Source organism: Octodon degus, unplaced genomic scaffold (assembly GCF_000260255.1).
Source record: "Octodon degus isolate 3935 unplaced genomic scaffold, OctDeg1.0 scaffold00197, whole genome shotgun sequence".
NCBI classification, from domain to species: domain Eukaryota; kingdom Metazoa; phylum Chordata; class Mammalia; order Rodentia; family Octodontidae; genus Octodon; species Octodon degus.
Window position 1 is genome coordinate 1,665,470 of NW_004524773.1, and position 13,495 is coordinate 1,678,964.

Here is a 13,495-nt window from a genome sequence, read left to right on the forward strand (position 1 = left end):
CTTGCCAGGGAAGCACTTATTCTACTGAGCCATCTCCCCGGCCCAAAGTCATACAATTTAGAACAGGCAAAAGGAATCTATGAGTGCAAAAATCTATGAGTGGCACGTACCTGTAATTCCAGCACTCTGGGGAGGCTGAGGCAGGAGGATCAACATGAGTTTGAGGCCAGCCTGGGCTACATAATGAGCTTAAGGCCAGCCTTCTGAACTAAATAGTGAGACCAATCTGGGAGAAAAAGGAAAAAGAAAAAGGGGGTGGGGGTATAAATGGCAGAAGCGCCTGCCTGGCAAGTGCAGGGTCCTGAGTGTGATCCCTGGTACCCAAAACAAAACAGAACAGCAACAACAACAAAAAGAATAACAGAGTTATGTCTGGGAGTGCAATAGGGTGTGTTGCCTGAAAAAGCACATGTACAGGGCCCTGGAGGACAGGGCCTGTTTGGCCCTGATTTGTGTGTTGAGCTGTGTGTCTCGTCCGTGTATCAGGATTCACTGTACTGAAGGAACCCAAGGGACGCACTGAGGAGTGTTTCTAGGTTTTCTCTTTATGTTGGTACTGAAAACGAAGCCAGGTGCTCTCTACCACTAAGCTACATTTCTAGCACTTTTGAATTTTTTTTTTAAATGTATTTAGTACAGGGTCTCATTACGCAGCTCGGACTTGTAGTGATCCTACTGTTTTCAGCCTCCCCAGCTCTAGGATTACAGGCATTCGCCACCATGCCTGGTCTTGAGCTTGGCTTGCCTGAGGGCTGCCTGGGAGCTGCCTGGGGGCGGAACTGGCGTGGCATGTGGTACCAGAGATCAAACCGAGGTCCTTGTGCTTGCAAGGCAGGTGCTTAGACTGCTGAGCTATCTCACTGTCCCACTGAAATTTTGTTTAAGACAAGGGCTCAGTAAGTTGCCCAGGCTGGCCTTGAACTTGTACTCCTGCCTCAGCCTCCCAAGAAGTTGAGATTAAGCCACCACACTCAGATCATTCCTAGATTCGATAGCATTTATGCCATTGGATATTCCCATGTGGAAGGACCATGAATAATTTCCTCCACAGCTTTGGCTGTAGAGGAAACTGAGGCAGGCAGGTCACTAAGCTAAGCTCAGGGAAGGGAGCTGGCTGCAAATGTAAATCCCAGGGCTCCTTCCAGGGGTGCCGCTGACCTTGGAGGCAGGGATTTGTTAGCTGGGTGGGAAGGGTCGTGCTGAGTATTAATGACCAGAAATTGAAAGGTTTAGATCTGGGGCTTCCAAGGTAAGAGCTGCCAGCGGGGAGGGTCGGTGGTGGAACCCTTGTCCCCAGAAATGATGTTGGAGGCCAGTGTTTTGAAGGAGTGTGGGTGACCCAAGGGTCAGGGCGCTTGTCATCCCAGCAATGGGAAGGCTGAGGCACGAGGATCGCCACTGAGTTTGAGGCCAGCCTGGGCTACCTAGTCACACACACACACACACACACACACACACACACACACACACGGTGGGGGTTAATGAGGTGTGGTTGGGGTCCTAGCTCCGGAGTTGGAGTTTCTGGCCTAGGAGCCCTGAGTGGTGAAGAGCTCTCAGGTTCAGAGGCGCGGCAGGGGAGGGGTTAACGGGGGCGGGACCGGCCGGGGCGGGGCTTGGGCGGGCGACTCGGGCCCGGGGCCACGGGGTGTCGCCGGCGTCCAGTTCCACGGGGCGCCTTGGAGTCCCGGAGCCGCCATCGAGTCAGGACAGGGTCGCACCGAAGGCGCCGCCGCGATGCAGGTAAGGCGCCCCCTCTCCCGCGACCCGCCTGCCTCAGTCTCCCGCGCCGTCTCGGCCCCGCCCCCGCCCGGCCCTGGCGTTCGCATCTCCAGCCCCGCTGAGAGGTCCCCGGGTCCACTAGGGTCCCTGCTCCCGGCGCGCCTCTCCCAGGGCGTCTCTGGGTGTGTGCACCTCCCGCCCCTCTGTTCCCATCCCTCCTCTGTCTCCCTCCGTCCTCGCTCTCGGTGCCTGTCTCCTAGGATCGGAGCATCCCTGCCTTTCCCTTCCCGTCTGGGTCTCTGTCTAGTGCTCCGTCTGTCCCTGTGTCTGGTACACCCTGTTGGGGCGCCTCCACCCCATCGACACCTCCTAGCAACCCTGACAGCAGCAAACTGGGAACTTCTCTCAGGGCTGGGGGGCTTCCTGCGACTCGGGGAGGGGCGGTGGGTGGTGATCCTAAGTGGCACTGGTAACCCAGGGCCCCTTCGCAGTCACCCCAGGCTCCTGAGGTCGCACCCACTCAGGAATTCCTGGCTGGGGGCGGACTTCCTCCCCCACTTCCTCCCTCCCAGGGTTGCGCTGTGTCCCTCTTAACTCCTTCCTCCCTCCCCCCTCTGTTCCCCCTTGAACCCGAAGACCCCCCCCAACCCGGGGCGGGAGGCAGCTGTAGAATTTGGGAAGGGTAGGTGTCCAGGTGTGTGCAAGCACTTGTGTACGCTCCAGCTGGATACCCACGGAGCCTTGTTTGGGGGCACAGAGAGAATGGGGACATCTCTAAGGTCCCCCATCAGCCCCATTCCTCCAGGAGCTTCCAGGAGCCCCTGCCCTGCTTACTCCGTGTGGATGGACCAGACTTCAGATTTGGAGGGAGGAGGGAGAGCTCCCCTTTCCAGGAGGGTGAGAAAAGATGGCTGGAGGCTCCCCAAACTGTGGAAATCATAGCATTGGGAACCCTTGAGGGCAGGGGGCAACTCACTTGCCCAGCAAGCATCAGCCCTGGGTCCCACACCTAACGCCCCATTTTGGGTGTGCAGTGAGGGCTGGTGTGGGGATTCATAAATGTGAACGTCTGTCCACCGGAGAACCCCTGGCCCCAACACCCTCCAAGGGCTGGATGTGAAGGTTCTCGGGCTCCTCAATCCTTGCAGCAGATTACTGCTGAAATCTTGGCAGTCCACAGCGGTCACACGGAGGGCACCACTTGGCCTGCACAGTCATCTAGGCCAAGCCCCTCCATCCCTAGGCAGGTGGGGAAACTGAGGCCCGGGAATAAAAGTTCCCAAGGTGATTCAGTGCTAGGCCGGGGTTGGGGTCCCTATCACCTGACTGAACCAAAACTGAAGACCTGGCTTCTTTGGTCCCCATCCTAGAGGTGGCTTCTTTGGCTGTCACTAAGTCGGATTAATATAATGTGCGGAAGGAGGTCTAAGGTCTTCCAGGCAAGCAGAAAGGGATGCCAGGGTGAGAGTGGATGGCCGGAGTCCAGTGGGAGGGTTTTGGGAGCCGAGAAGAGAACATGTTCCTGACACCCCGCTGGTGGGGAGGGAGAGGGGAAGGGGTGGAGATTGAGGGGGGAGAAAGCAGGGGAGCCGCGTGAACGGCGCCCCCTCCTGACCCTCGGAAGCCCACTGCGCCCTCTGGACTGGGCCTGCAATTTGGTTTGCGTCTAGACAAATAATAACTCAGCAGGGGTGAGCGGAGACCGCTGAGCAGGGGGGGGGGACACTCGGACTCCGGGATCCCCCATGGGGCAAGAATTTCGGGGACCAGGTAGCAGTGGCCAGCCTCCCCCCTACACGCACTCCCCTGCGCTCTCTGCGAGAGTCGGCGCTGTCTCAGAATTCCGCACGCTGCATTCAGGCTGCTGTTAAAGAGTCCAGAGCAGACCAGGGAAAGAAAGAGGAAGTGGGGCTCACCTATTCAGAGGGTGTTCCTATTTCTGTAAAAAGAAGAAGAAAAGGGAAATATGTATTCATGTTTGTTGGGCACAGATAAAAATCACTGAGGGTTTAATAATAGATTATGAAAGTCGTAAAATGTTTTTTTTTTTTTTTTTAAATCAGCATTCTAACAATAGAACTTCAGAATCTTGGAATGTGAGACTCTGGGCTATTGGAAACCTAGAAGGGCGCGCACAGAGCTGCGGGGTAATAATAACAGCGCGGCGGAGGCTTGGAGCCCTCGGGTGTCAGGACAGGGAACAGAGCCGAGATCCCAGGGCTCCAGAAGTGCTGGAATCTAGAACATCGGCAGGGGAGCACATCTGAGGACTCCAGCATCCCTGGCGGGGGTGGGGGGGTGGGCGTGGGCAGCAGGAAGAGAGACCCCCTTGAAGGAAACGGGGAAACTGAGGCCCAGCGGGGCTGGTCACAGTGGCCCAGCTGCCCCCTTGTTTCCGCCGGCCGCCAGGGCACCAGGTGGGGAGCCAGACGCGGTGATCACATTTCGTCCCCTAATGAGCAGACCGGAGCTGGCCAGTCCCCCGGGGCCGCTGGGGGAGGAGGAAGCCAGAGCCCACGGATAGGGGACAGGGGGGCACCAGCCTGGTGGGTGGCTCAGGGCAGGGCTGGTGCGGGAGCCTGGGGGTGATGGGGATATGGGAGCTGCCTTGTTTTTTCTTTCATCATCTCAACCCTCTCAGCTCCCTTTGGGGGTTTACCTCCAAGTCCTTAACTGCCTGGGTTTTGGGGTGGCTGGCAGGGCTTAGGGATGGAGGTGGCCTACAGGGAGGAGATCTGGGGGTCGAACAGCATGTCCCCACTACTCCACACTTCTGCTCCTCTGGAAGGAGACAGCAGGAACCCAAGTTGCAGGGCCCTGTGAGTCAGGGGAGCCACTTGCAGGCTGTGAAATTTGGGGGTTTACTTCTCTAATAATGCCTGAGAGGGAGAGGTAATGTAGATACCAAGAGAGGACCCCGACCCATGGGCAGGTGACTCAGGGCCACTTGCTTTTTTGGGAAAGCCTGTCTTCCAACTGATTTTCCAACAGGCCTGGGGGTTCCCCCAAGAAAGACAAGTGAAAAGGACGAAGGGTGTGTGTGTGTGCAGGAAGTGGAGGGGACCCTCAGGGAAGGGGTTTTTTTTTTTTTTTTTTTTTTTTTTTCTCCGAATGCCTTCAGGGCAGGTTTGGCTGGCTTGAGTTGTGGGGATCGAACCACAGCAACCTGAGCCTGACTGCTTTGTGGAAGCAGCCACTTAAAGAACTGAGCTAAGGGGCAGGCCCCGGACCCTCAGAGAAGGAACAACTCTTCAATGAAGAGCGACAGGAGGTCGCCTGTCCCTGTCCCAGCGTGTGACCTAGACAGCTGCCTGCCTCTCTGGGCCTCTGTTTGCCCATCTGTCCCAGGAAGGGGTCACAGCCCTGTTGTCACCTAGAGGCCTTGGCCTTGTGGGAGTCTGTGCTGACTTTGGGGGTTCATGGTGGGAGGCTTGGGGGGTTATCCTTTTGGAGCACCCTCCCCCATCCCAGCACCCTCAGACGCAGGTGCACTGGGGAGGGGGAGGAACGGTGCCAGGCTGGTGGCCTAGGGAGGAAATTAGCAATGGGAAATGCATTTCCCCTGCTGCTAGGGCCGCGTCTCTGGCCTGTGTGCCCGCTTGCCTGGACCTCAGAGGGCCTGCGTCAGTGGGGAGAAGGTGTGGCAAGGGGACTTCCCACCCTCGTGGGCACCAGAGAGTTGATGCACTTCACCTCTGCTCTCCAGGGCCCAGGGAGTAGTAACTGCTCCAGGACTATATGCTTTAGACATAGTATCGGTATCTCATTCTGCCAAGGATTACCATGTGAGGAATCAGTAGAAAGATTGTCCCTCCCCACCGGCCAGGCAGGGTGGTGCACTCATGTGATATAGCTACTAGGGAGGCTGAGGCAGGAGGATCCCAATTTGAGCCCAGCCTGGGCAACTAAGTAATATGGCAACAACTTGTCTCAAAAGTTAAAGGGGGTGGGAGCCCAGTGAGATCGCTCAGAGGTCTAAAGAGCCTGCTTAGGCGAGCTTAGGCAGGCACAGGGGACTGTGATTCTATCCCTGGCACCACATGCCGTGCCAGCCCAGCCCTCAGGGCAGGCTGAGCCGGCCAAAAAGTTAAAAGGGGCAGGAGGCTGGGTGTGGAGCGCAGTGTAAATGGTTCAGTCCTCAGTATAGTACCACAGATGCGCAAAAGAAAAAGATCGCCCCCCCCAACACACACACCTCTGAGACAGGGTCTTGCTTTGTAGGCCAGGCTGGCCTTGAAGTCCTGGCGATCCTCCTGCCTCAGCTTCCCAAGTGCTGGGGTTACAGGTGTGCGCCACTTTGCCTGGCTGTGTGCTCCCTTCACCGATTAAGTGAAACTGAGGCTGAAGGAGAAGTGATGCCCTCAATGTTACAGGAGGAAAAAGGGGAGAGATGCAGGGTCAGAGGAGCGAGCGCAGGGGAGAGGGGAGAGATGGACCAGTGAAGGTCTCATAGGCTAAGGAAACCCAGACCTCTGGGTGGGGCCGCCCACGGCAGCCTGAGGGCCCGCAGGGGTTCAGCTCTGACCTTTGCAAGTCGGCCAGGGAGCGGATAGATCCTGCCCTTTCCATTCCGCTGCCACTTTTTTGAACCCGGGGTGAAGCTGCCCAGAGAAGAGAGAGGAGCTAGCCAGTGGGAGGGGGTGGGCTCCTTCTCAACGCTTCCCCAGCAGTGGTGGTGCACGCCTGCAGTCCCAGCGTTGGGGAGGCTCAGGCAGGCAGGATCACTGTGAGTTCGAGACCAGCCTGGGCTACATAGTGAGCTCAAGGCCAGCTGGAGCTGCACAGCGAGACCCTGTATCAGTAAGACCAAAAAAAAAAAAAAGCTTCTTGGGGGTGGGTGAGATGGCTCAGTGGTCTAAAGCACCTATTTAGAACAAGCTTAGCAAAGCATAGGGACCATGGTTCAATCCCCCAGCACCACATGCCAGCCAGCCCCGCCCCCTGGTGGGCTGAGCTGGCCACACACACACACACACACACACACACACACACACACACACACAAAAGCTTCTGGGCATGCTCACTTATTGAGCACCGAAGGGCCAGTCCTGTCTTGGCAGCTGGACACGGGACAGGCAATTGACATGCAGTGTTCCCACTGTCCTGGGATGTTCATTCATTCAGACAGAAGCAAGATGTGGGCGCCGGGGGTGTTGGGGTCCTGGTGGAGAAAGGCTCCTTGGGTCAGCTAAAGAGGTGCGGGAAGAGCTGGGCATGGTGGTACTCGCCGGTAATCCCCAGCACTCAGGAGGCTGAGGCAGGAGGATCTCGGTGAGCTCAAGGCAAAACAGGTGTGGGCCAGCCACTGGAGAGTGAGCAGAAGTTTTCAGGCTGGGAGGAGTCACTGGCTTGGACCCCACTTGTGGGTGGGGATGGGAGTGGGTGCTGGGCTGCCCAGGCCAGTGGGCAGAGCCTTGTTACCCAGGGCCAGGAGTGGAGATCCGTCAATCTTTTTCCATATCTCTTTTTCCTCCTCCCACCCTTTTTCTTTCTTTCTGTACTGGGGTTCTTTTGGTTCTGCACTATATCCTCAGCCCTTTTATCCCCCCCCCCTTTATTTTGTAATGTATTTGTTACAGGGTCTCACCATGCAGCTCAGGCTGGCTTGAGCTCACTGTGTAGTTCAGGCTGGTCTCAGACTCATAGTGATCCTTCTGTCTCAGCCTGCCCAGCGCCAGTACAGGGATTACAGGTGTGTGCCACCATGCGGGGTCTTGGTGGCCAGCTTGGAGCATGTATGGCGGGGCCTGCGTGGCATCCTGGGATCGAACCAGGGTCCTTGCTCTTGCCAGCCTGCCAAGCAGGCGCTTACCAGCTGAGTTATCTCCATGGGTCAGCCATTTTTATTCTAACATAGGATTTTGCTAAACTGTCCAGGCTAGACTTGGTCTCTTCCTGCCTCAGCCTCCTGAGTACCTGGGATTATACAGGCTTGCACCACCCTGCCTGGCTAGAGTCTTGGATTTTACTGCATTCCAGTTGGCAGCCCTTGGAGGGATTTATGCGGAGAAGCACCAGGAGCTGATTTCCGAGTTAGGAAGATGTTTCCACTGCTGCTGCCAGGTGGGAGGCGAGCAGAAGGGAGTGAGCGCCTAAGCCCAGCGGATGCAGGGATCTCAGGACTCCAGCTTTCGCCTTGGTGGAGCCCAACAGCTTCTCCTCCCCCTCCCGTCCCTCAGGTCCTGCAGCTAGGGTTGGTTCTGTGTCCCTACTGTCAGCCCAAGGTCTTTTTTTTTCCTTTTTTTTTTTTTTTTTTGTACTGAGGATTGAACCTAGGGCCTTCACACTAAACTATATCCCCATTCCCTCCCACCTTCCATCCTTTCTCTCCTTCTCCCTCTGTGTGTGTGTGTGTGTGTGTGTGTGTGTGTGTGTGTGTGTGTGTGTGTGTGAGAGAGAGAGAGAGAGAGAGAGAGAGAGAGAGAGAGAGAGAGTCTTACTATATAACTCAGGCTGCCCAGGCTGGTCTCGAAGTCATAGCAACCCTCCTGTCTCAGCCTCCTGAGTGTGGAGATCACAGATGTGTGCCACCACATCCTGCTTTACAGGGTCTCCCTAAATTGACCAGGCTGGGCTCAAAGTTGCCAGCCTCCTGCCTCAGCCTCCCAGAGTGCTAGATTAGAGGTATGCCTCACCACCCACAGCTCCCAGGGCCCTTTGGTCTGTCTGTCTGTCTGTCTGTCTATCTGTGTCTCTCTCTCTCTCTCTCTCTCTCTCTCTCTCTCTCTCTCTCTCTCTCTTTTCTTTTGCATAACTGGGGCTTGAACTCAAACCCTTGTGCTTAGCAGGGAAGCGTTTATTCTACTGAGCCATCTCCCCGCACCCCCTTCCCTTCTTTCTGAGACAGGATTTCACTAGGTAGCCCAGCCTGGCCTCAATCTCATGGTGTTTCTCCTGCCTCAGCCTCCCCAGTGCTGGGATTACAAGTGCGCACAATCACACGCTGCCCCAGGGCCCTTTATCTGTCCAGTTATTCTGTAAAATGAAGACACCCTGAAAAAGAGCCAAGAGCAGAGATTCCCTCTCCTGTCATCGGGATCTTGGACATCAGGAGATGTCTCTGTGCCACAGTGTGTCAAGTAGGAAGAAAAGCTGTTTCCCTTTTTTGAAACTTTTAGTGAAATAATACCCAGAAAAGGGCTTGGAACAGTGTCTGCTATATGTAGGCCTCAGTAAACTGTGGCTGCGAGGAGCTGGGGGTGTAGCTCAGTGGCAGAGTATTCAGCTGGCATGTACAAGATTGAGGTGTCCTGATGGTTTTACCCCGTAAATGTGTACACTTATGTCAATTGAAAATAATTTTTTTTAAAAGAAGAGTCATACCTGGTGCTACACACCTATAATTAGAGCATTTGAGAGGCTGAGGCAAGAAGATCCTGTAAATTTGAGGCCAGTCTGGGATACATAGTGAGTTCAAGGCCAGTCTGACCTACATAGGGAGACCCTGTCTCAAAAAACCAAACCGAGGGGCCGGGGAGATGGCTCAGTAGAATAAGCGCTGGCCGGGCAAGCACGAGGGGCTGAGTTCAATACCTGGTTCTGCCGAAAGAAACAAAAAAACAAAAAACCAAACCAGCACACCGCTGTAATCCCAGCACTTGGGAGGCAGGAGGATCGTTGTGAGTTTGAGACCATCATGGGCTATAGACTGAGCCCAAAGTCAGCCTGAACTACATAGTGATATCCTGTCTCAAAAAGAGAAAACCAAACAAAAAACCAGCACCACCACCACCAGCAGAGTCAGCTACAGTGGCATATGCCTGAGACCTAGCACTCAGGGCGCTAAATCAGGAAGATCATGAGTTTGAGGTTAACCCGGGATACACAGTGAGCCAATGCTGGACTGGGTTACATAGCAAGACTCTTTGTCTCAAAACAAAAGAACAAAAAGAATGTGGTAGTCTGGTTGGGGCCAGGGGCCGATGCCCTTGCGCTTGCCAGGCAAGCGCATTATTCTACTGAGCTGTCTCCCCGGCCCCCCATCCCGGGTTCAGAGTCCACAGTGCTAACCATTACACCACGGAACCCGCACCCCACCCTGGGCTCTGTGGCTTCTGTGCTTCGATCCTGAAGCGGTGACTCAGCCTCTGGGGGCTCCTCCCCCAACCTATGAAGAGATGATGTTAGATTAGTTCTCTAGGGCCCCCGCACATGATATGGAACTTGGGCCAGGTTTATAGTCCCTGTGAGAAAGTTCTAAGATCTTTTTTGCCGCATGGATTTAGTTTTGTTTTGGTGTTTTGAGACAGAATCTCCCTAAGTAGTCTAGGCTGGCCTGGAAACCACGCTGATCCTCCTGCCTCAGCCTTCTGAGTTCTGGGATTACAGGCATGCACCACCACACCTGGCTTGTAGCACACAGTTGGAAATAAGGGTACCTAGCCTTCAAGCAGACAGCACCGGGGAGCCGGCCCTCTGCATCCACAGGGATGACAAGAGGGCATGGGGAGGAGTGGAGTGAGTGGCTTCTTACCGCTGTCCTCTCTTCCCACAGGCCTTATGAGGTCAGCTGTTTGAGGCTGCAAGCCGGGACCTCCTCATCCCAACCCCTGGGACCCCACCAGGGCCGAAGCAGAGCCCGCCCATCTCCTCCCCCCACTCCTGTGATCCAGGCCTCAGTCATCTCCTTCCTGTTTCCCAACAGCCCTCACCGTGGTCCCCTGCCCTCCCTCCATCCACCCGACTGGACCTCCCTGAGGCCTACTCACCTCCATCTTACGCATTTCCTTATTTCCTGCCTGGGCCCTAGGACGATCCAGCACTCCGGCCTGTGTTGCCAGTCTCCCCAACACTCCCAGGCTGCCTCAATGCCTTCCTGTGGATTTCCTGTCTTCTAGAACATTCCGCCCCAGGAGTGTGTACTTCAGCATGGCCACACTTACTTCCTGGGTGCTGTATACACTTCCCCCCCTTACCACTGCCTGCTGATATCTCTGTCCCCTCCATTACCTCTCCCTTGCCCCATTTTTCTACTACCCCATCCTTTTTTCTTTTTCCATCAGTAGGGCGTGAACCCAGAGTCTTTCCACTGAATATCCCTAGCCCCTTTGATGCTATCTTTCTAACTTTTGAAACAGGGTCTAGCTCAGTTGCCCAGGCTGGGCTTGAATTTGGGGTCCTCCTGCCTCAGCCCCCCTAGTGCCGGGCTACACATCTATTCTTCCTCATGTCCAGCTCAGTCCTGCAAACTCCTCCCTGACATTCCTTTAATCCCACCATCCCCAAGCGCTTTCTTTCTCCCCCTCTTCTCCAGCCTCCCCTTTCCCTGCTGAGCCTTCCCAGGGGTTCATTTTGATCTCCTCTCTTCCTTGGAGCTGTCATGTTCCCCTGAGCCTCCAAGGAGGGGGCTCGGGGGGCCCCGATGGCCTCCTGCCCCCCACGGCCCGGCAGCCCCCACGCAGGGGAAGAGCCTGGGAAGCCGCAGCGCCCAGGATGGGCAACGGCTCATTGGAGGGCTGTCACGTGGACTCGCGCGTGGACCACCTCTTCCCCCCGTCGCTCTATATCTTCGTTATCGGTGTGGGGCTGCCCACCAACTGCCTGGCCCTGTGGGCCGCCTACCGCCAGGTGCGGCAGCGCAACGAGCTGGGCGTCTACCTGATGAACCTGAGCGTGGCCGACCTGCTGTACATCTGCACGCTGCCACTCTGGGTCGACTACTTCCTGCACCACGACAACTGGATCCACGGGCCAGGCTCCTGCAAGCTCTTCGGCTTCATCTTCTACACCAACATCTACATCAGTATTGCTTTCCTGTGCTGCATCTCGGTGGACCGCTACCTGGCTGTGGCCCATCCGCTGCGCTTTGCCCGCCTACGCCGTGTCAAGACAGCCGTGGCCGTGAGCTCCGTGGTCTGGGCCACTGAGCTGGGTGCCAACTCGGCGCCCCTGTTCCATGATGAGCTCTTTCGAGACCGCTACAACCACACCTTCTGCTTCGAGAAGTTCCCCATGGAGGGCTGGGTGGCCTGGATGAATCTCTACCGCGTCTTCGTGGGCTTCCTCTTCCCCTGGGCGCTCATGCTGCTGTGCTACCGTGGCATCCTGCGGGCGGTGCGGGGCAGTGTGTCCACCGAGCGCCAGGAGAAGGCCAAGATCAAGCGGCTGGCGCTCAGCCTCATCGCTATTGTGCTGGTCTGCTTCGCTCCCTACCACGTCCTGCTGCTGTCACGCAGTGCCGTCTACCTGGGCCGCCCCTGGGACTGCGGCTTCGAGGAGCGCGTCTTCTCTGCCTACCACAGCTCGCTGGCCTTCACCAGCCTCAACTGCGTTGCCGACCCCATCCTCTACTGCCTGGTCAACGAGGGCGCCCGCAGTGACGTGGCCAAGGCCCTGCACAACCTGCTCCGCTTCCTGGCCAGCGACAAGCCCCAGGAAATGGCCAATGCGTCCCTCACCCTGGAGACGCCGCTTACTTCAAAGAGAAGCAGCGTGGCCAAGGCCACGGTGGGCAGCTGGATGGCAGCAGCCCCCTCCCAGGGGGACCAGGTGCCACTCAAGGTGCTGCTGCCTGCACAGTGACCCCAGGCTCACACCTCTGCCGTGATCCCTTCCCCAGGTCTGCTCTATGCAAACTGTACATGAGCAGGTCGGGGTTTGACATAATAGGACAAGTGTGAGGCTGACACATCACCATCATCCAGCCCCTCCTCATGACCCCCTCACAGTCCAGTTTCACCTTCCCCAGCGGGGTGGTGCACTGTCCTCGTGCAGTCCCAGGGCCTGCTGCTGCTCTGGGTCACACAGGGCTTCCTGGGGGACAGGAAGAGCTCATGAAGTCAAAGATTTGGTTTCCAGAAGGTAAAGACAAAAAGAAAGGATTCTGGGCAGGAGGGATGGCTCAGCGGCATAAGCTCCTGCCTGGCAAGTGCAAGGTCCCAAGTTTGATTCCCAGTACCACAAAAAAAGGAAAAGAAAATAGAAAAAGGATTCTTTCCAACAGGGGAATAAGAACTACGACGCCAGCACAGGTGGGAAAAATCACTGTGTGGTCATTATGTTTGCCCTTGGGATGCCCTTGGCCCTGTGAGGGAGAGGGTGACAGATTCTTGGATTCTATAGCAACCGTGTCCTGCAAGTAGGAGGAGGAGGAAGAGGAAGAGGAGGAGGAGGAAGAGGAGGGGGAGGAGGGGGAGGAGGGAGAGTGTCAGAAACCAAGGAAAAAGCAATCAGAACAGACTGCCTGGAGGAGGCTCAGCACAAGAGGAAGAATATTCACTCATTTGAGATTTATGGCCAGCCTATGTTGACAGGGCTCAGGATGTAGCATGAAAGCCCTGGCCCTGCTCTCATGGGGGTCAGGAAAAACAAGTGACCGCTTACATAGGAGCTGGGCATGGCGGTACGTACTTGTAGTCTCAGCTATTTGGGAGGCTGAGGCCAGAAGATTGCAAGTTTCAGAGCAGCCTGAGCTATATAGAAAACTGTCCCCCAAAACAATAAAAATAAAACATTTGGAGTTGATAAATAGAAGTGGGAAAAATAGAGCCAGTTGAGGGGACAGAGTGTGACCCAGAGTGTAATCCGATAAAGAGGGGGGGGGAAGGCTCATTGCAGTGCTTAGAGCAAGGATCTGAAAAGGCCCCGTGGCCATCCCTGAGGCTGCTGTGGGAAGAATGCTCCAGGCAGCAAGAACAGCAAGTGCAAAGGCCCTGGGGCCACTGCAAATGTTGAGGGACCAGTGGGACAGCAGTGTGGCTGGAGCAGAGGTCAGGACGGCAAGAGGAATGGGACAGGGACGGTCAGCCACCACAGGCAGACGGTGTGGGGCTGCTCG

At 56.1% G+C, this 13,495-nt stretch overlaps 1 protein-coding gene across 1 annotated transcript; it reads left to right on the top strand.

Moving 5' to 3' along the window:
- Positions 1–1,647: 1,647 nt before the first annotated feature.
- Gpr4 (G protein-coupled receptor 4) lies at positions 1,648–12,830 on the top strand. Its single transcript, XM_023704601.1, has 3 exons — positions 1,648–1,740; positions 8,623–8,798; positions 10,214–12,830. Exon 3 carries the CDS (start codon positions 11,152–11,154, stop codon positions 12,238–12,240), a length of 1,089 nt encoding a protein of 362 aa, XP_023560369.1. The 5' UTR covers positions 1,648–1,740; positions 8,623–8,798; positions 10,214–11,151; the 3' UTR covers positions 12,241–12,830.
- Positions 12,831–13,495: the final 665 nt, after the last annotated feature.